The following is a 23,216-nucleotide window of genomic DNA, read 5'->3' as shown; positions in this document are numbered from 1 at the left end:
TACGAGATATTGACTTTCCTGTTCAACCTGCAACAGAAGAATCTGCTGTCAAAGAGGGATGTGCAAGGAACTGTGACAAGACGCTGGGAACGCCGTCTGCTGATATTTTAAGTCCTCTAACAAATGAAAATTATGGTTGGATTGAATTTCTATCTCGCGGTGGGCTTACAGTTCCAACAGGTGAGTGGCTACATAAGGTGTCTCAGTTTGAACTAATTTTTAATGAATTTAATGGACTGGATAGTATTTCCAAGGAAAAAAATTTTGTGAAAACAATATGCACTGCTGTCCAAACTAAATATCCGGAATTTTCATCACACGTTATAAAACTGTATGTCAGAACACAACTTTTCATTCATATGCGGTTCCTCAATACGAAGCGTAAAATGCAGAAAGCAGCAGCAGCACAGAAGCGGAAATCGAGACAGTGGCACTCTTCTTCTACTGCAAACATCTAAACAGGTAAATCAACTGATTTAAATAATTTCCTGAGAACTTATTGGTGTTATAAGTAGTTGCTTGTCCTTAGTAAGAGTCGCTTGCTGCGCTAGTCCCTGCCTCGCTTTGCTCCTACAGTGACGTCACTGCGCCAGCCAATCACAGCCGATTTAGGTTCGGGCCCAACCTCCCTTTTAAATAACCTTGGTGTTAGCATAATTACATTGTTCTGGCTGATTCATATCGCTTCTAACAAACTTTATCTTTCCCTGTCTCAGATCTTAATGAACTAGTTCCAGGAACTCAGGGTTGTTCGCCCTCTTCTCATTATACTGCCAGATCAACTACAGCATATTTTCTTCTTCTTCAAAATTTACTCACTTTATTAATATTTTGCAATACCGAAAAATATACATACCTGCTGGAAGTGTTCTAACTGTTGTTGATTCAGCACTCCATCCACTTGGGCCTATATCATTAGTTGCTTGAATTCTAAATCGATATGTTGTGAATGGCTTAAGATTTTTGACTGTGTAGGAATTAACTTGTGGATCAACTCTTTCAGGAACTGTTTGCCATGGACCAGATCCTTCAGCCTGCTGAATAGAGTAATACCTATAAAAAACAAGAATGGGCATCAGTCAAAAAAACACGTACACATGGAAGTTCACTGAGAAGCTGCCTTCTATTTCTATGATTTGTTTAAGCATAATATACTTCTTCTTAAAATCACACTATTTATTATGCTACCTCTTTCCTGTGATGTACTGGCATGGTTTCTAAAGTCTCAGAATACTGAAGTAACCAATTCTGATATAAATGGAAATGCACTATGTAAAGAAAACACACTAGATAACAAAATAAAACAGTGTGGCATACAGCAGGGTTTGGGATGGGTAAAAAGGTGTGTGTGTGTGTGTGTGTGTGTGTGTGTGTGTGTGTGTGTGTGTTCGTGTGTGTGTAGGGGGGGGGGGGGGGGGGAGAAGAGAGAGCAGATTTGGTAGCTTTAAGCACATATGAGACATAGTACACAGAAAAATGTGGTGTTAAAAAAACTCTTGTGTTTTGTATCTGTTAATGATAAAATAGAGTTGTCAGTTTCAGCAATCAGTGCTCTAGAATACCTGATCTCAACCTTCATGTACAGTTTCAGTATTGTGAAGATGGTATTGCCACATCAGACAAAGCAACATCCTTCATGAAATCTTTCGACTAAAAATGTTCCAGATGTAATAGTAAAATATAAATGAAGTTAATTAATACATTTTCTTGTGAGTTCAGTAACATATTGAGTTACTCATGTAACTTAGTCATTTGTCACAGCACGTTTTCGAGTTGGCAGAAACATGCAAAAGTTGAGCCTCTGGTAGAAGATAAGATTCTCCCAAATTTTCGAAAATATTGTATGTGTGCTTCTGACATGATCCAATTCATGATAATTTCCTCACCATGGGACTAATTAGTGAACTATGTGTCTCCCAGCACAAAACAATTCAAACAGTGAACAAAAAATTATGCAGAATCTGAGAAATTGATTAATTCCATGTTCAATAACCAAATAAGAAATTGGTACAAATTGTATGTAACAAAATGGCAGCTCCCTGAACTTCCAAGAAAAATTATACATTCTCGCAGCCTGTTCTTTTTCACACACACACTTAAGAAATCAGAAAAATTTGTTCTACTGGTATTGTTTTCTAAAGTCCGCAGAATACTGAAGAAGGCAATTCTGATAAAAATAGAAATGCACTATATAAAGAAAACAGTCCTGCTAGGCAACAAAGTAAAACAGTGTGGTATGTAGTGACTGGGTTTTGGGATGGGAGGGGACAGGGGGAGGGGATACCATGTTCGCTATTTACAGCATTACATGGACTAACCTGCTTGCAGTTGTTACAGGGCTATTACAAATGATTGAAGCGATTTCATAAATTCACTGTAGCTCCATTCATTGACATATGGTCACGACACACTACAGATACATAGAAAAACTCATAAAGTTTTGTTTGGCTGAAGCCGCACTTCAGGTTTCTGCGCTCGAGAGCGCAGTGAGACAAAATGGCGACAGGAGCCGAGAAAGCGTATGTCGTGCTTGAAATGCACTCACATCAGTCAGTCATAACAGTGCAACGACACTTCAGGATGAAGTTCAACAGAAATCCACCAACTGCTAACTCCATTCGGCGATGGTATGCGACTGCTTCTGGATGCCTCTGTAAGGGGAAATCAACGGGTCGGCCTGCAGTGAGCGAAGAAATGGTTGAACGCGTGCGGGCAAGTTTCACGCGTAGCCTGCGGAAGTCGACGAATAAAGCAAGCAGGCAATTAAACGTACCACAGCCGACGGTTTGGAAAATCTTACGGAAAAGGCTGAAGCAGAAGCCTTACCGTTTACAATTGCTACAAGCCCTGACACCCGATGACAACGTCAAACGCTTTGAATTTTCGGCGCAGTTGCAACAGCTCATGGAAGAGGATGCGCTTAGTGCGAAACTTGTTTTCAGTGATGAAGCAACTTTTTTTCTTAATGGTGAAGTGAACAGACACATTGTGCGAATCTGGGCGGTAGAGAATCCTAATGCATTCGTGCAGTAAATTCGCAATTCACCAAAAGTTAACGTGTTTTGTGCAATCTCACGGTTTAAAGTTTACGGCCCCTTTTTCTTCTGCGAAAAAAACGTTACAGGACACGTGTATCTGGACATGCTGCAAAATTGGCTCATGCCACAGCTGGAGACCGACAGCGCCCACTTCATCTTTCAACAGGATGGTGCTCCACCGCACTTCCATCATGATGTTCGGCATTTCTTAAACAGGAGATTGGAAAACCGATGGATCTGTCGTGGTGGAGATCATGATCAGCAATTCATGTCATGGCCTCCACGCTCTCCCGACTTAACCCCATGCGATTTCTTTCTGTGGGGTTATGTGAAAGATTCAGTGTTTAAACCTCCTCTACCAAGAAACGTGCCAGAACTGCGAGCTCGCATCAACGATGCTTTCGAACTCATTGATGGGGACACGCTGTGCCGAGTGTGGGAGGAGCTTGATTATCGGCTTGATGTCTGCCGAATCACTAAAGGGGCACATATCGAACATTTGCGAATGCCTAAAAAGCTTTTTGAGTTTTTGTATGTGTGTGCAAAGCATTGTGAAAATATCTCAAATAATAAAGTTATTGTAGAGCTGTGAAATCGCTTCAATCATTTGTAATAACCCTGTATTTATCTGTGTACATAAAAGGCAATGTCCTGGCTCAAAGGTGATACAGGGGATGAAAGGTTTTTTGAAAATATTCACTATTACACCAATTTTGAAGTGAGACATACAATTGGTATTTGATTTCTCTGTCAGAAATGAACAAATACATGTTTCAGCATTTTCGGAAATTTAAATCCTACAGGTGTGAAATAGTGGGTGGAAGTTTTTTTAAAAATAAATCATTATTAAAGGACTACTAAAGTATTTTTAAAGCTGTATTTATGAAAACTGGTATTTCATTTCTCAGTTGCAAATAAAAATAAATTGTCTTTCAGCATTTTTGGAAATTCAGTCTCTAAGACAGTGAAATAGGGGATGAAATGTCTTGTGAAATATTTCTTTATGAAAGCATTTTTAAAGCTAAATCTGTGACAAACTGAAATTGGATTCTTATTCGAAATTTAAAAAAAAACTGTGTTTCACTGTTTTTGGACATTCAAATAAGAGATGAAAGGTTTTTTAAAATATTTCATTATGTAACCATTTTTGTAGCTAAATCTATGAAAATTGGAAATTCACTTCTCAGTTAGATACAAAAAAATGTGTGTTAGGGGATGAAAGTTACTATGAAAATATCACAGCAAGAATGCAAAAGGCATGATTAATAAAAACTTTGGACTCCAGCTACCAGTAACACTTTTTGGTTGAAATACGTGATTCTAAGGCCTTAACTACCATAAAAAATTTCGAACTACATAAAAAGTTGGTTATAAAAGGAAAAGAAAGAAAAACTGTGAAGACCATTTACTCTTTGCGAGTGAAGCATCAGGCACTAAGCTGGTCATAAATAAGTTAGGGGTCTTTACAAATAAGGGAAGCATAAAACCATAGGGTGACAGAGTTTTCTCTTTTACACATTACAGCACATACTTGGATGCAACAAATGTTGGCCTGATACTGCTTCTAGAGTGTTTTTGAGAACTCTCAAGGTTCAAAGATTCACAAGCCTGTCGCATACCACAGAAGAGCACCAATCATTGAGCCGCAGTTGTGTTTGCGCAATTAGCTAAGTAGAAGACTATAAATCTGCATGTACTACATGTAAATTGCACCAATTTCTCTAGTGTCTCCTATACTCACCAATAATCTTCCACAGAACAGTGCAAACAATGTTTCTTCAAAAAGGAACAATAATAATAGTAATTATAATCATTGCAGTACATCCTTGGTGAGATATAAGTAAGGAACCATGACGAAATGATCATATTTTTTTATACATTCATGTACAAATAACAAATATGGAGTATGTTATTTAAAGCCAGGTTTGGCTCAGCATGACTTCGAATCAAAATTTGTGCAAATGTATCAATAAATAAACAATTATTTCATCATGATTCCTAATTACATACTGTCATAGGTCTGGGAAACTGAGAATGGTCATCAAGAGAGTGGTGTGCTGACACCATGCCCCTCCATATTGCTTCTGAGTGACACCACTGGCACAAGACGACAGGGCGGCTAGCTGGTACTGAATAGCCTGTCACAGACAGTATGTGCAGCTGGTATACCTCAGCATGAATGTACCACAATGATTACCCTTAACTTCACTGTTCCATTCCAAAAAAGCATCATTTGCTGTAGCATAATAAGTGTTTGGTGGAAGATTAGGATGGCGATTCAGTAAAAAAAAAGGGTGGCATATAAATCAGGTGATGCTGTGGAAATTAGATTGGGAAATGAGATACTTAAAGTAGTAGATGAATTTGGCTATTTGGGGGGCAAAATAACTGATGATGGTTGAAGTAGAGAGGGGACAAAATGCATACTGGCAATGGCAAAGAAAGTGTTCCTGAAGAAGAGAAATTTGTTAACATCGAGAGTACATTTCTGAAACTATTTGGATGGAGTGTAGCCCTGTAGGGAAGTGAGACACGGACGATAAATAGTTTAGACAAGAAGAGAATAGAAGCTTTTGAAATGTGATGCTACAGAAGAATGCTGAAGATTAGATGGGTAGATCGCGTAACTAATGTGGAGGTACTGAATAGAATTGGGGAGAAGATAAATTTGTGCACAACTTGATTAGAAGAAGGGATCGGCTAATAGGACATGCTCTGAGGCATCAAAGGATCACCAATTTAATACTGGAGGGCAGTGTGGATGGTAAAAATTGTAGAGGGAGACCAAGAGATGAATACACTAAGCAGATTCAGAAGGATGTAGGTTGCAGAAGGTACTTGGAGATGACAAAGTGTGCACAGGATAGAGTAGTGTGGAGAGCTGCATCAAACCAGTCTCTGGACTGAAGACCGCAAAAAGTTAGATCCAGTACAAGCAGTCTTTTAGCCTGTTGCCATAAGTGGATGCACTAAGCCCTCTGTTCAACAGCTGAATCTCTCATATAACATTCAAGAGGCTTGCAAAACTTGGGACTTCAGTATCTTGAAAATGCTTGACAAGTGCTTCATACTAGAGTAGCAGTTGTTACATGTAGGTATATATTACAATCATGCAAAATATGAAATAGGCTGCACTGAAATTTGTGTTAACAGTTCACGTACTGCACATTTAAGGGCGTTTATTTTTTTACTTTTTAAAGCTGAAGTTTTAAAGAGTAAATGCTCTTCTCAATATGTTTCTAACAGTTAACATGCAGATAAATATCCCAATAGACAGGTGTAAAAAGGGTTACAAAAAGTTACTGGAAAAACAGTTATTAGAAATAACGGCTTTTTGGATTAATAAGTTGTTCTTGTCATCAAAAAACTAGCTCATATGTTACCTGTGTGAAGTTATCTTTAGAGAAATAGCAGGTAGTCATGCAGCCCCAACCCCCCCCCCCCCCCTCCCCTCCCGCCACACACACACACCACTGAAAATTGTCTCAGCAACTCGACACTTTGTTTAATTCTATTACTGAGAATAATGCTTTCCTGCACTTGTACACTGCCGAAAACTGATGTTGCACAGATGGAACATAATTGTGTATATGAGGATAAATCTCAACCTACCAAATAAGTCATGAGAAAAACGATACAAAAATGGTAAGTTTAGCAGGGCATCATTCTCCACTAAGTGCTTGTCAGATGTTCAGGCACCTCTCCTATTACTTGATGAATAGTGAGCTGGTCTCATATATGTAATCACAGAGTGACCATTGGAAACATGCATGCCAGAAATTATTAGCAGAGATAGGGAAATAAACAAATATACCAGGGAGCAGACAGGAGCAGGCAGGAAGTAATTATGGGACCCACGAAAAATAAAACAAATGGGCAGGGCACTTAGCTAGATGAATGGATAGTACATTGATTAAGAAAGTTCCTTGGTGGTTCCCAAAACACAAAAAAGACTGAGATGATATAATGAGAGGTACGAAAAACCCACAGGTTGAGCACAGATGATTATCAATGAGGACTGTAATGCATGAATGCCTTCTGGCTGGTAATGACATGGAATGATGATGTGGACACACATACATACATATTGTTATGTGTCAAAATTCTAAGTAAACATAATAATTACCTCAAAGGTGCAAATCCATCTCTGCCTGGTGTCCAACTGAATGTTATCTGTTCACTTTGCACTTGACTGCGGCTTATCTGTGGTACAGATGGAGGCTGTGGTCTTTCTCGGTTGTTTGTTGTGAAGACAAGGGCAAATGCTGTTTTCCCCCAACCCAGTCGGGTTTGTGCTGTTACGGAAAACAGATAATACTTCTCTGGGAGTAGCTCCGTTGCACTGCAATTAAAAAGGATTCATTAAAATTTTGTACAATGAGCTGTAACCAACCACAAGAGATGTGTAACTGAACCACAGTAGACTATTTTGTTATTGTAATGTAAATTATTTGCCAAATTATGCAATAAACTACAAAAAACTGTTGACGTTGTGATATTAATTTTCTGCACTGCTGACTAGTTTCAATTCTTAAGCTCACCCCCTAAGCTCTGCAATACCATCCATTATGACAGCCATATGCTTGTTTGTTTTAATTAAATGTATGTAACTGTACAATGTGTTTAACTAAAATGATCAAACATATGGCTTTCGTAATGGATGGTACTGCACAGCTTTAGTAGATGATTTTATATTATTCAAAATTAGTCATCAAGAAAATTAATACTGTAACTTTGACAGTTTTTTGCAGTTTCTTGGATAATTTGGTAAATCATACAGTTACTGACATCCGGCCTTCCAGAATCCTGTAAGTTAGTAAATTATTTGTTTCAGACCAGTCATTCTTCATCAACATTTAAAGTTTTTTCTCGACAAATCAAATGTGATAAAATTATTACTATTTCATCAAGACTAATTTATATAGCTTCTTACTTACCGATATGTTCTGTCAGAAGGAGGAAACTCCCTTGATAAGTTATCCTTCGTCTCATCAGAGAGGCGGTAAGTAACTTGGTAAGCTAGTATATCTCCATTAGGTTCTTCTGGGACATCCCATATTATACGTGCAGTTGTGACTGACACATCAGGAAATGATACATTTGATGGGGCACCAGGTGCTATGAAAAATGAAATAAATGCAAATGTAAGCTTCGATGTACACAGTATAAAGTTTGTTCATAAAATTATGAACCAAGGCTATTTTATGCTCAGTTTTCTTCATTGATAAAGTTCATGACACATGATTTCATATTAAGAAAATAAAATTCTTACTAACAACAGAAAAATGCAAATGAAGCTCAGTAATTACCACCATTCTTCAATAAGTTCTATAAATAATTTCTATAAGCAGACATTTTTGCTGTAATAACTTAATATAATGTGTAAGGTGAGATTTGTAGCATGGAGCAGCACTGTAAGTTAGCATGTTGCATGCTATATGCTCAGATGATTGGCAGTTACACATGTACCACGAACAAAAATAAAATTTGTGGATTGTGACTTGTAATTAATCAACAGTTCCTGCTCTCACAACCTTACAAATTCTTGCTGCCATCTTCTATGGTCATGGGGAGGGCAGCAGGGAGCCGGTCTGTGACAACAATAGTTATAGGGATGCATACTCTGATATTGTCATGACATGTTTTTGATTAACAACTACAGGACAGGTATTGCATCAAAAACAGTAAACCTCATAAAACACAATAAATTAAAAGTGAAAAAAGATATTTTCATAAGAGGTGAATGTTGATTATACCATAATCCATGCTCTTGATTCAGACTGTGATTACGTTATCCCACTACTGAGAGTAACAATGCAGCAAGGAATAAGATTAAATGACTGGCATTGAGATCAGGCCATTCCATCACCAGACCATCAACTCAGATGAGGTGCAAACAGTATAGGCTGCCTGCCACATAACCCTATTGCATGTGTTCTGCATGTGCACGGGCAACTTTTTGGCCACCCCACATGCACCTGGCCAGTACAGTACAATTGCATAGGCTGATGAACTGTGGTTTAATAACAAAAATTAACAAAATGCTAAGGAAATAAGAGACTGTTACACTCTCAATTCAAAAAAGAATACAAAACTGTTGATAGGCAAAAGTTGGTAGCGGCTATAAAAAGGTAGTTGTTCAAAACGTACAACAATGTCTACCAACATATGGTAAGAACCTGAGAAATATCTGGCCCTATGTAAAATCACTAAGTGAGTCGAAAGCTCCTATTCCGTCATTTGTTGGCCAGTCTGGTATTGGAATAGAAGGTAGTAAAAAGAATGCTAATGTTTTAAAATTCTGTGTTTGAAAAATCATTCATGGAGGAGGATCATACAGGTGTACTATTGCCTGACCATCACACAGACTATGGCATGGAGGACATAGAGAGAGAGAGAGAGAGAGGCATCACCGGCACTGAGAAGCAACTGAAAGAGACAAAAGGAAATAAGCTGCCATGTCTGGAGGAATCACAATTTGGTTTTATGGAGAGTTCGGCATTGGTCCATTACTTGGCTTGTATTTATTGCTAACATCTCACTCAGTGCAAAGTCCCAAGCACACATAAGAAGTGTAAAAGAATGGACCTGCAAAACTGTAGACTTACATCCTTACTGTCAGCTCGCTGCAGAATTCTTGATCATATTCTAAATTTGAAAAAAAAACTTGGGATAGAGAAAACTTCTGTTCTCAGATCACAACAGATTTAGAAAGCATTGCTCATGCAAGACTCAGCCTGCCCTTTTGTCACACAATATCCTCCAAAACACAGATGGAGGGCAACAGGCAGATTTCAAAGTCTCCAAGAGTTCTGGAATGCATTCTACACAATGCCTCACTGAAGACTGTTAACATAGGTCAGAGCAAATGGAATAGGTTCTCAAATATGTGAGTGGTTTGAAGACTTTGTAACTACTAGAACCCAGCATGTTGTCCTGGATGGCAAGTGTTCATCAGAGACAAGGGTATCATCAGGAGTTCTCCAGGGAAGTGTGATAGAACCACTCTCGTCCTCACTATGCATAACAGTCTGACAGATAGGGTGAGCAACAATTTGCAATTGTTTGCTGCTGATGCTGTAGTTTATGGATAAATGTCATTATTGATAAACCGTGGGGAGGTACAGCATGTCTTAGACTGAACTTCTATTTGGTGTGAGGGATGGCAACCATTTTAGTAGTATTAGGTGCAACAAAATATTGTAATTCAATAACCCGGACATAAGTTTCAGAATGAAAAAAATCCTCAATGATAAGGCTATGAAAGGAAGGGGCTAATATGAAACATAAGCTTTATGGTGTTGCGAAGTGCATAAGAAAGAAGATGCTGAAAGGAAAGGGCTAGGATGAAATACGTTAATAATGTAAGCCATATGGTGTTGTGCAGTGTGTAAGAAAGCAGAACAAAGGTGGAGTCAAATGCAGATGAGTAGGAAAAACAAACTTTTAATGTTTCAGAACAGTATTAGTGGCGTGCTGTTTTGACACATTAATTAGCTAAGCATATTGCTGCAAAGCCATTTGACATGGAATGAGCACGTAAGGTCAGTTATAGGGAAGGCGAATGGATCTTCAGTTTATTGGCAGAATTCTAGGAAAGTGTAAGCTCATCCATAAAGGAAACTGTGTACAAGGTGTGTTCAAAAAGTACATCTACATCTATACTCCGCTAGCCACCAAGCAGTTTGAGGTGGAGGGCACTATTCATGCCAAAGTCAGATTTTCCCTCCTCTGTACCACTCGCAGATCGCGCGAGGGAAAAACGACTGCCTGAATGCCTCAGTACGAGCTCCAATTTCCCTTATCTTTAAATGCTGATCAATGCGCAATTTGAAAGTTGGTGATAATAATATATGCTTTACATTGGATTTTGGAATTTAGTGAGCAGGAGCAGCCCCTTCCATTTAGCGCGTCGTCTGTCTGCAAGTGTGTCCCACTTTAAACCTTCTATGAGATTTTTAACACTCTCATGATGGCTAAATGTACCAGTCATCTTGCCACTCTTCTTTGGACCTTCTCCATCTCATGAATCATACCAAACTGGTAAGGGTTCCATACAGATGAACAATACTCTAAGACTGGATGAACTAAAGTATTGGAAGCAGTACTTACAATATAAAGTATGGTGACTTTATTTTTTATGAAAAAATATTTATTTATTAATCAATATTCGTGTTGTTTCCTTCAAAGTTCTTCTCGTAAGCAATTTTTGGTACAGCCTTGAGCACTTCCAGCAATGCAGCTTTTATTTCCTCAACTGTTGAAAATCTTTGTCCTTTCATAGGTCTCTTCAGTTTTGGGAATAGGAAGAAGTCGCCTGGGACCAAATCCAGTGAATATGGTGGCTGAGGCATGATTTTCGTGTTGTTTTTGGCCAAAAACTCTCTCACAAGCAATGATGAATGAGAAGGTTCATTGTCGTGATGCAAAAGCCGTGAGTTGTTTTTCCACAGTTCCGGATGCTTTTTGCTTGCAAAAGGCACATAACGTCAAAGTAATACTCCTTATTCACCATACGACATTGAGGCAAAAATTAATGATGCACTACGCCACAGTAATTGGAGGGGGGGGGGGGGGGGTGAGTAAAACCTTGACATTTGATTGAACTTGGCGTGCATTTTTCCATCTTGGCTCTCTGGGATTCTTCCATTGGGATGATTGGCCTTTGGTTTCGATGTCATAACCATGGACCCGTGTTTCATCACCAGTTAAAACCTTTTTGAGCAAATCAGGATCATCACTGACGTCACTCAAGAGCTCCTGAGCAATGCTCATGTGAATGTTCTTATGATCAAAATTGAGAAGTTTTGGAAAAAACTTCGCTGGCACACATCTCATACCCAAGAAAACCAAAAAAATTGCATGATACGAGTCATGGCATCTTCTCGGACATTTTGGAAGAGCTTGTACCACTAGTAAACATTTTTTTTTTTTTACTTAGAGCAGACTCATCGTATGGCACTGTCAACATTTCAAGTGTTTTAGAGTGCTTGATTCTATTTTTCACACAAAATTTGATGCAAGTTCTTTACTCGATTTTTTATAATAATTAAAAATCGCTGAGCACACTAAAACACTTCTAACCTTTCTGTCTGTCAAAAACAAACGAAGTATGCTGTACACTTGAAACTGTAAATACGTCCGAGACATGTCTACCAACATAACAAAAAAAAAACCATAATCGAATTACGTTGCTGCGCAATTTGAAGAGTCACCTTACTTTTTTGAACAGCCCTTATATATTGTATTTGTGTGACCAATTCTTGAACACTGCTCATGTTTTCGGTCCCTGTCAGGCCACATTAAGGGGAGACATCAAAGCACTTCAAAAGGTGTTATGCTGGATTTGTTAGTGGTAGGTTTGATCAACATGTATTACATAGATGGCTCACCAACTAAAATGGGAATTTCTGAAGGCAAGATGATGCTGTTTTCCCAAAAGATGACATTGTATTTGCAAAACACTTCTGAGAAAGTTTAGAGAGCCAGTATCTGAGACTGACTGCAGAAGAACTCTACTGTCACCAATGTACATCTTATATAAGTACTGTAAAGACAAGATAAGAGAAATTTAAGTTTTTACAGTGGCATGTAAACAGTTGTTTTTCTCTCACTGCATATGTGAAAAGAACAGCAAAGGAAATGATTAGCAGGTGTACAAGGTACCCCCTCCCCACAATGCACTATATAATAGCTTAACATCTATGAATGTAGATGTACATGGGGGTCTGGCTACTTGATTGCCTGCACATCAGCTGTCAGCGAACACCTGCCCTCTGCTGTTCATGGGCAGGCACTATAGCTGGAACAGCCTGATTTAGACGAATGTTCTTGTGCATCTGTATTATCTATCTGAAAACAATTGCCAACGAGATACAATTTTTGACTGTGGTCACATACAAAATAAAACTTAAGTGGCATCAATAAATTCTGCAAGGGGCATATCAGCATAGGGTACTCTACAAAACAAAATCTAGTTACTCCACAGAGGTGGGAGATATGGCTTTCATTGCAGCTTTTAAAACTAATTTTGTTATGTCAGCTGGACCCTGAATGCAGCAAAGTAAACTTTAGCAGCTCCAAACGTGAATTACCAAGAGAGCACCTTATTCACGGCAAACTGTTCAAATTAAACATGGAGGTTTTAATATCAAAACATTATGACACCTATGATCAGTAACACAACCATAACTCTCTCTGGAGCTTCAACTACTTATCAGGCCCAGAATTGAGGAAAATTCTAACCACCATCCATCCTATACTTGCCAAAGTGGTACTCCATCATCCACACAATCCTTGCAATATCCTAGTTCATCTTAATGCCACAGGCCCTCCCAACCCCTTGCCACGTAGTTCACACACAGCCATGTGGAAGATCCCAATGTAAGACCTGTCTGATACACCCACATGCTACTCCAATCCTGCCACAGGCTTGTACTATCCTATCAGAGCCAGGGCCACATGTGAAAGCATTCATGTTATATACCAGGTTTGAATTACCACCAACCAGCTGTCCATCCAAATGAATGGCCACCACCAAATTGAACCAAGAGCAGAGTTAATCAGTCAGTGGCAAAGGAATTGATCAGTCAGTGGCAAAACACACTGCTGAATAGAACATGCTCAATTCCATTGGCTGCCTCACAACAACAAGGAGATATCCTTGCACCACATTGTTCAATTCCATAATGCTCCTGTCCACATTCCCCATTACCCCCTGCTCCCACACACCTCCACAGCAACCCCATGACCCTAACTTCATTCATCCTGCACCTACACCTCCTTCTCTAGTCCACTCCTCCACGCCATTGTGTGCTACCGGAATAAGCTCACCAGTGCCACATTCCTAGCATATGTGTGTTAGCTGCCTCTCCCCCACAGCCATCATTCACCCTACCCCAATTCTCCTTCTCACTCCCTGCCTTCTTTCTCCCCTTGGGTCACTCCCCAAACATGCCATCTCACACCTGTTGAGCTGCAATGCTGCCACAATCAGGGCAATTTGGTCCTCCAAGAGTGTGTCCATGTCCGCATCTGCGTCCATGTCAGTGTGTGTGTGTGTGTGTGTGTGTGTGTGTGTGTGTGTGTGTGTGTGTCCAGAACCATGCAAAATTCTCAGTGTTGTTTATGTGGCTATCAATAACTCAGTGCCTCCATTACCTGTTAACTGTTTCACCTATTTGTATTTCACCATGACTTTTCTTCATTACCACAAATTAAAACCTTAAAGATAGAAGAGAGAATTTCAAAAAAACTACTCACTGTCCTCAAATGTCTGCACACGGACAGGAGGAATACTTAAAGCTCCATCACCTAGTCTTGTGTAAGCCAAGACCTGAATGTGATACTGAACAAATTTCTTAAGTTCCGTGAGTGTAGTAGTAAATGTTGCATTATTTGGAATATCTTTGAACTGAAAATAAAGGAAATAGTATGTCAGAGCAGCGAGTCTCATAAGTGTACATTGTGTGATCTGAGATGACACATGGGATAGGTAGATAGATATACTCACATGAAATGGAAGTCGCGGGTTGGTACCATAGTATACCTTGAATCCTTCAATAAGGCCATTTTGATGTTCTTTTGGAACATTTCCCCACTTTACAACAATTGTGGTTGAAGATGTAGCATTTGCTTCTACATTTTCTGGTCCAAACGATGGAACTACAAAAAATATTCTGGATTATTTTGAGTAATGTGCTTAACACAAAAACTGTGTAATGCTGTTGTGTTTCTTGATCACTTTTAATATTAGAGTTAACTATACTAAGAAATATGTTTGAAGAAAACTTCCAGGTATCATACATTATAAGTAGTACCTGATTCTCTTGTCCATTCCACAGCAACAGGACTCATATCAGAGCTACCAACATCATTGTATGCTTGTGTCATTATTTCATATTGTGTAAATTCCTCAAGTTTATCTAGAATATGGGAATTTGCTGTGTGGTCTTCGATTTTGACGCTATATACTTCATTTGTTCCCACCTGCCTATATGTAATATTGTAGCCTCTAGGATTTCCAAACCACTCAGTTTGTTGAAGAGGCTGCAAAATATTAAAAGTTTTATTTAGATGAAAATTCTCATGTTGTTTTCTACAGAAACCGGTTAAAATCAGAAAAAAGATGTGAAAAAGGTGGTAATATGTCATCACGTGATAATTCTGATGTCACTTCACTGAGGATATAAAGGTAATATTAGTTGGGTACACCAAACAATCAAATAAAAATTAAAAAATGTCAACCGATATGTCAGATAATGACAATAAGATCTACAACGCAATACCAAATACTATTAAGAATTCAACCTCTTAATCATTCAAAACAATAAGTTCTATTTTACAGACAACTGAATAATATTTTCCAATAATATACAGAATTATATTTAATCTGTCTTCAGTAGAGTACTTACTATCCAACGAACTCTCAGTTCAGTAGCACTCATTGCACGAACTGTAACATTCTGTGGTGGATGAGCTGGTGGTGCTTGAATTGTCTGGAATTCTTTTGTTGGCTCTGATGGTTCAGATGCTCCAACAACATTGTTAGCAATTATCCGCAACTTGTACAATGTGAATGGGACTAAATTACCAACTGTAATTGTTGATGCATCTGGATCAGAAATTTCGTATACTATGAACCAGGTGACATTGCGAGCTGTCTGAGCCTGGTAAAGAAGGAAAACATATATGTTAAGGAAGTAGCTACATGAATGTAACTGATGAAATGTAAAGTGAAATAACAAAAAAAATCAGTATTCAGGGAAACTGTTAATTTAAAATTGTACCTCCACTGTCCATTTAGCTATTGAAGAATTGCCATCAAATCCAGGAGTAAACTGCAGCACCACAGAAAAAGGTTCAATGTTTGAGACAGCTAACTTTGTAGGTGGATGAGGTAACACTGGTTCTATACCAGACTGAATGGTTGCCACTTTCACAGGACCAAAACCCACAGAAGTCCATGCAGAAACTTCAAAGCGATAGTGGGTCATTGCCTGAAATGTAAAGACTGAGATGAAAATATACTCAAAACCTCCTTTTTAATAATGTGTCATTAATCCTCCTTTCTAATATTATATCAGTATTAAATGTTAACTGCTATGCGAACACTGTACACACTGTTCTACGAAGACTTCCTTAAATAAAACCATCACTATATGTAAGAAAGCACGAGGTGTCCACAATTAATGTTCCAGTTTCAAAATGCTGTAGAAAGAGAACCACTGCTCAGAATGAAGTCAGATTTAAGTAGCATGTTATCAGAATGAAGTCAGATTTAAGTAGCATGTTATTGACACAGGGGGACTATCATTGGGGGGAGAGGGGGGGGGGGGGGGAGAAGAAGGAGGAGGACCGAGGAAGGAAGACAGAAAGAAATATCGTCTTCATGAAGGATAGCATGCTGCTGGTAACGCTCTTTTACAAGAATAGTGACTGCACCAGTAACCCTACAGAAATTCCAGACACTTACAGGTATGAAAAAAGGCACTGGTATGATGTCTGCTAAGGGTCTGGGGAAAACAACTACAAAATTTGAAAAGACATGTTCTCTTTAAGTGCCGTGTGACAGAGGACTGAAAGCAGTTGATCCAACATCTGTTGAACATTTGGCCACAGTATTGCAGGAGGTGTCAAGTGGTGTTGTGCAACCACGCTGTGCGTGGGGAATTGCCTTCGGAGCACAGTGCTTAAAATCCTACAAAACATCCTACATTGCTACCCATACAAAATCACCCACTTTCACAAGTTGCTTCCTTCTGACCTGCCAGCAAGACAAACATTCACTCTGGAATTTCTGGCTCGTGTACAAGTGGACAATGAATGGCCATGAAACATTCTGTGGACAAACAAAGCCCATTTCCATCTCCAAGGACATGTCAACATGCAGAATTGCAGAATATGAGCAACGGAAAATCTGCACATACATCAATCGGTACCACTTCAGTCTGCAAAGGTGACTGCATCATTTATCATGGAGCTATATTTTTTCATTGAGGCTCCTGATGCCTATAGCATCACTGTTAAAGCAAAAGTCTTTTGCGCACCAGTATCACTTCAACCCTTCAACAGCTTGGATGTGCGAGTAGCATCATTTTTATGCAAGATGCTGCTCCTCCGCACATTGCACAGCCGGTCAAGTGGCTGCTGTGGAGGCATTTTGGAAATGTTAGAACTATTAGCAGACATTTCCCTACAGCCTGGATGTCCAGATCACCCAATCTGGCTGTGGGGTTATCTGAAAGATGTTGTGTTCAGTGATCCAAGTCCCAATGTAGCTGAGTTGAAAATACACGTAGTGCAACGCATTCTGAAAGTGACCCCTGAGATGTGCCAATCTGCTATTGAACTTGCAATTTCTCGATTTCAACTTGTGGCAAAAAACAGTGGGCAGCATACTGAACACGTCTTGCAACAGTGTCATGACAACTGAAAACTGATGTAATTTTGATTTTTATGCAGTTTTTGGCCTCAAGACAACTAAAAATTGATTTTTCCCATCCACTGTGGTACAACCTTGCCATGGCGGATGTGCTTACCTCTCTAGCAGTGCCACAACTGTTGACTGCCAAACTTGAGCAGTCATGCACATTGAGCAGTACTTATGGTGTTATGTGCAACTCACTCAAACCATGGCTGTGTATTGTGATTCATTTTGTCATTCATAGCTGAGCACATTTACGTTGAGATGTTTACAGTGCCATTCATTTTTGTGTAAACCCCCTCCCCAATGATGTTTTCCCCTGGGTCAAATTTGACATGATTCTGAGCAGCAGTACTCTTTCTACAGTGTTTTTAAACTCAAACTTTAATTATGGACACCCTGTAGATCAGGCCAATAACAATTCCAAAACAAAAACAATAATATGTTTTTGATCCATGCATACAATTCAATTATGTAAGTTTTACATGTTTATTTTTGCAATGAAAACCAAGAGCTATGATAGCACAAGAAATAAATATACAAATTCTATCTGAGACACCAAAGAAGTGTCTGTCTACCAACTGCAGGGACAAGAACTACTAAAGCATGGCTAACAAACAAAAATAATTAAAAATAAAACAATCCAACAATTAATAATCACACACACTTTATATTTCTTCACCATTTTGAATTTATAAATAAAGTGTCTTCTTGCATTGAAAACGTACTACGCTTTCATGGTGTTTGTGGTTACCATCATCTGGCAGTCATAATTAGTGTATAGAGCATGTATAGGGCCTACACATCTTTTCAGTACTCGGCAAAATTATATTATTTGATAACTACAGCAGAAGTTCAGTACTCAAAAGGATAAGGACAAAATTAAGAGTCACATTGATATTGATGTTTTTTTTTAAAGGTTGGTACTTCATGCGCAATACTGTAAGTAAAGAGTAAATTTAATACATGGTATATATTTGATAATTTAATCAAACAGATTAACTGAAGTAAACTGCCACCAGAAACATTTACTGGGTTGTATGATTTATCATCAATAGGAAATTCATCCAAAGTTTGTGAAGGTTTACAAAGAGTCTGCTACTTCATTTCAAATAGTCAAGAAATAAGTACCTTAGATTTTCTCTTAGTGATTATTCACACAAACAATCAACCACAGATGAAAGCACTGAGAAACTGCACAATATGATAGTGTATGATCAGCATTATAAAACAGCTGTTGCCACAGACACATCAGAAGAAAAGATAAAGTGCATTTCAAATCAGGAATGAACTATGAAAAATTTTGAGTGAGGTAGATACAGTGTGTACTGAATATTGACTAAAATTAAATAAATCAATTTCAGGACTGTTTAAAAAGAATCCAACTGATTTTGTGCACCAGTCTGTTATTGTGGATGAAATATGGGTCCACCACTTCACCCCAGAAGGGAAACATAAACCACAGACTGACGGTAGTGGCCTTGTACCAAAACAGGCAAAATTTGTTTCATCTACAGATAAGCTTATGAACACTGCTTTCTTAGATGAAAAAGGAATTACTGATTACTTTACAAAGAATAAAACAATAGCTATCAAATATTAAACAAGTCTTCTGGACCAACTAGAAAAAATAAAATACAAAAAGAGGCCTGAGTTACAACTAAAAGAAAGCCCTCTTTTGCTTTGTGAACGCATTTCACCACAAAGGAACTGTTCGAAGTCCCCTTCTATACACTGCATATGGCACCCTTTGACTTTCATCTGTCCCTACATTGAAATAAATTTGTGCCTGGAATACACTGCCAGTAAAAAGGGTGCAACATTCTTGAGGACTGTGTTCATTGGCACCAGGGTATAATATATGCATACTGCATAGTTGTAGTGTTATTGATTCATTTGTCACAGACATTGGCAATCAGATGGCATTCCAGAGCCCTGCCTGTGCACCCTCTATTTTGATTCTGCACGTAGTGCGGAGTTTAGAAGTGAACAGTGTTTACAACATTCATTCTAGGGTACAATGATGCCCTGTCAACAAGTACATAGCCCTGTTAAACAGTTTCTGCTATTTGAACGGAGTTGCATTGCAGAGTTGCGGGCAGCCGAGTGCACATATTGATGAGTTGCTGCATGTATAGGGTACAATGTATCAGTAGTGTTTAGTTGCTTTCAACAATGGTCAATGAAACATTCCCATACCAGCAAATCAGGTTCTATATTTCCACACAGTACAGACTCAAATTCAGACCTGCGCATTGTGCGAGCAGTGGTGGCCAACCAAACATCGTCCAGGGATGAAATCTGGGCGTATTCTCATCTGGTCTGTTTTCGGGGACCATTGGGAACTGTCTGTTTGCAGCTGGATGTGCCTCTGGTCAGGCTCCTACAGACACCAGACACAGCCATGTATAGTTCCTCTCGTATCATGAAACAGCAGACTGGAGCATCGAGTGGTGCTCTGTTGTCTCAGTCAGGTGAGCAGGATCTGTCTGTGGGTGAACGATGTATGTAAGAGTGTAGGGCATACACCTGGTGAGCTGCCTAGTCCAGAGTGCATTCGCCCATGGGACACAGGTCCTTTCCAAGGCTTCAAGGTATGGGGGGCCATCAGTTACAACTCGTGGTCACATTTCGTGTTTCTGCAGGATGAAGTAATCAGTCCAACTACATTGCACAGGCTGTTATCCCCATGCTACTGTCATTTCTTCAACAGGATGGTGCCTGAATGTGTTTTTATATACTTCTACAATGTTGAGTTACCTGTCACCTCAGTCTTTAATAAAATTACCTTGTCCTACAACACTTATGGCACATTCCTTACATGTTGTTGTTGTTGTAGTCTTCAGTCCTGAGACTGGTTTGATGCAGCTCTCCATGCTACCCTGTCCTGTACAAGCTTCTTCATCTCCCTGTACCTACTTCAACCTACATCCTTCTGAATCTGCTTAGTCTAAAATCTTAGTTGCTATATTTCTTATAGAAAAAGGCCTACTAACCAGTTGCTTGACTAAATGTTAAGTAGAAACTGATACATGTGACATTTAGCAAAGTGTGTAACTTTTAATCTCCAGAAAAGGAATCTCACCAATGAAGTAATTTTGCATGTTCAAAAGTAGGCTTAATGCTCGTTATTGCCATTCCCACTGGGCAACTAATTTCACATTGAGATATTTTTCTAAGGTTTTTTTTTCATTTTATCAAAAATTATGTTGTACACAATTTTTCTGAAAAGAAAAGCTATTGCACTGGTTGTACAGGAACATTTCATAGCATTCAAATCAATATAGTGTCTCAGTTTGCACATTAATTAAATCTTACAAGATTCACAATAAAGGAGCTCAAATTTTAACTCAAAACTCGATGTTCTTTCTTACCCTCTAAACTGTTGTGGTCTTCAGTCCAAAGATTGGTTTGATGCAGGTCTCCTAATTACTCTGTCATGTGCAGGCCTCTCTGTATTCGAATAACTACTGCCCCCAACATCTATCTAAACCTGCTTCCTGTATTCATCTCCTGGTATGCCCTACAGTTTTTACCCCTTACACTTCCCTCAAATTCTAAACTGATGATCCCTTTATGTCGTTGATGACATCCTATCAACCGATCCCTTCTTTCAGACAAGCTGTGCCACAATTTCTTTTCTCCCCAATTCTATTCAGTACCGCCTTATCTAATTTTCACCATCATTAATACATTTAAATTCAATAAGAATTGTATCCAATAACTGAGTTGTATACTAAATCTCTCTGTGGTACTTTATGGTACTTTGATGGCAAAACAGCAGCTGGGCGGGGGTGCATGACATTTTGATGCCAAAACAGCAGCTGGTTGGGGATGTTAGGAAAGGTCAGTTTTGTACCGTTCTTGGAAAAAGAAAGATACGATTTAAAGTCCCACTGAAGATAGGAAATAAAGTTCCATTGATGATAAGGTCTGCAGAGATACAATTGATAGGCTAAGTAAAATATAAGTATAATCGTCAAAATCAAACAATGGAAACTCCACGATGAAATAACAATATGGAAAGGATAGAGTGCTACTCAACACATAGAGAAGGGCTTTATGTCGCAGACAGGCTCAATGTAAAGAATACTAGAAATATTTAAGCTCTCAGACATTTATACAATAACAACAACTAACTCACACGTGGCTACTGTCTCCGGCTGCTAAGGACCGACTGGCTTTCTTCTGAAATAAGTGATATTTTAACAGAAATTTTTTCCCGTGAAAAACAATGAAGAAAATTACACTAATTGTCAGTCCATACATGACTGGGCTATGTGTAAGCTGTGAATTAAAAACAATTAAAACAGAATTACTGAGAAAAAAATATTAAAAATGGTTTGAACAATTTCTTTCTTTATGGTATACTTACTTGTAAGTTGTTTACCATCACGCTAATGGCATCAGCCGTGAAGTTTTGTGTTTTGACATCACTTAAGCTATCCTTCTGCATATACTTCAGCTGATAACCTCTAAGTATTCCATTAGTTCGTTTCGGTGCACTCCAAATTACCTTCACAGCCCGATCACTTACATCATCGAACTGCAAGCTCCCAACTTCATCTGGTACTGAAGCAGATCAAGTGAAGTACTTAGTAATGATGACATTGAAGTAATAACCAGTTTAGAAAAAAGTCATATTTGTAATGCCTACAGACACAGCAAAATCTAAAAAATGTTACTGAGGGAGAGATACTTAAATTCGATTCAAGAAGAATGCTATAAGGTACCAATGAAACTGACATAGAAGGGACTCCAAACAAATATAAGGCTGCCTGGGATGATTTAACACAACAATTCACTTCTAGCCGAACTAAAGACGTTTTGCTTGAGCAAGAAGAGCTCAATAAATACTTTACTACTATAGTAAATGGATTAAGATCTAAAATTAACCAGTGAAACACATCAGCTACTGATATACTGGATGATTAGCTTCCTAGAAGACATGAATTCCATTTGGATCTTGTCACACCCATAGACATAGTAAATGCTGTTTCAAAATTTTCTAACTCGATAAGCATCGACTGCTACTTGCTATCAAACTACACAATAAAAAAGACAATACACCTTATTTGCAAATCACTTGCTTTTATTATAAATAACTGCCTGGAATTTGGAGTTTTTCCTGATCAGCTCAAAATTTCAAAAGTTATACCGAAATACAAAAAGGAGGAAAAGCATCTCCCTGAGAACTAGAGGCCTGTGTCTATTGTTACAATCTTTTCCAAAGTATTTAAAGCTATTTTTCACATACAGCATAGTAATTACTTAAAAAAGCATAGCCCTGTTTGTAGTAGACAGCATGGGTTTTGATAAGAACAAAATACCACTCCTCCAGTCCTCGAAATTATTAACCAGACATTAACTGCATTTGGAAAGCATGAGGACTGAGGATTGAGTAAGGCTTTCGACGATATCCCTATGACATCTTACTAGTCAAACTACAGTATTATGGAATAAATAACACAGCACTCGACATAATTAATTCTTATCTAAAGAACACGAAGCAATTTGTGTCAATTTAAAAAAGGCATTCTTCCCTGAAGAAAATCACATCTGGTTTGCCTCAGGGCTTTGTCCTTGAACCGTTCTTCTTCACTGTTGCAATTGATGATTTGTCACATTATGTTGGGTTTCAGTCTGTTATCTGGATAACACAACTTTAATCATCACATATCAAGACACACTGAGGTTACGACAGAAATCACAGGACACTCTCCTTAACACTTAACTGGTTTTCATCTATTAAC

General features: G+C 38.6%; 1 protein-coding gene across 1 annotated transcript in view; it reads right to left on the bottom strand.

The window, feature by feature from the left end:
* The window catches only part of LOC124716352 (protein sidekick), a 416,456-nt gene that overhangs the window by 55,102 nt on the left and 338,138 nt on the right, over positions 1 to 23,216 (bottom strand). Inside the window, exons 19-27 of the mRNA XM_047243167.1 lie at positions 21,839 to 22,035; positions 15,827 to 16,036; positions 15,452 to 15,706; positions 14,858 to 15,086; positions 14,551 to 14,702; positions 14,301 to 14,451; positions 7,976 to 8,156; positions 7,165 to 7,380; positions 857 to 1,053 (exon numbers count right to left, since the gene is read on the bottom strand). Of these exons, the coding sequence (XP_047099123.1) occupies positions 857 to 1,053; positions 7,165 to 7,380; positions 7,976 to 8,156; positions 14,301 to 14,451; positions 14,551 to 14,702; positions 14,858 to 15,086; positions 15,452 to 15,706; positions 15,827 to 16,036; positions 21,839 to 22,035 (1,788 nt within the window). The remainder of the gene's footprint in view (positions 1 to 856; positions 1,054 to 7,164; positions 7,381 to 7,975; positions 8,157 to 14,300; positions 14,452 to 14,550; positions 14,703 to 14,857; positions 15,087 to 15,451; positions 15,707 to 15,826; positions 16,037 to 21,838; positions 22,036 to 23,216) is intronic.

The sequence above is a fragment of the Schistocerca piceifrons genome, chromosome 1 (genome assembly GCF_021461385.2).
Source record: "Schistocerca piceifrons isolate TAMUIC-IGC-003096 chromosome 1, iqSchPice1.1, whole genome shotgun sequence".
In the NCBI taxonomy this organism is placed as follows: Eukaryota; Metazoa; Arthropoda; class Insecta; order Orthoptera; family Acrididae; genus Schistocerca; species Schistocerca piceifrons.
The sequence above is the reverse complement of the archived record's forward strand: the minus strand, read 5'-3'. Positions and strand labels throughout refer to the sequence as shown.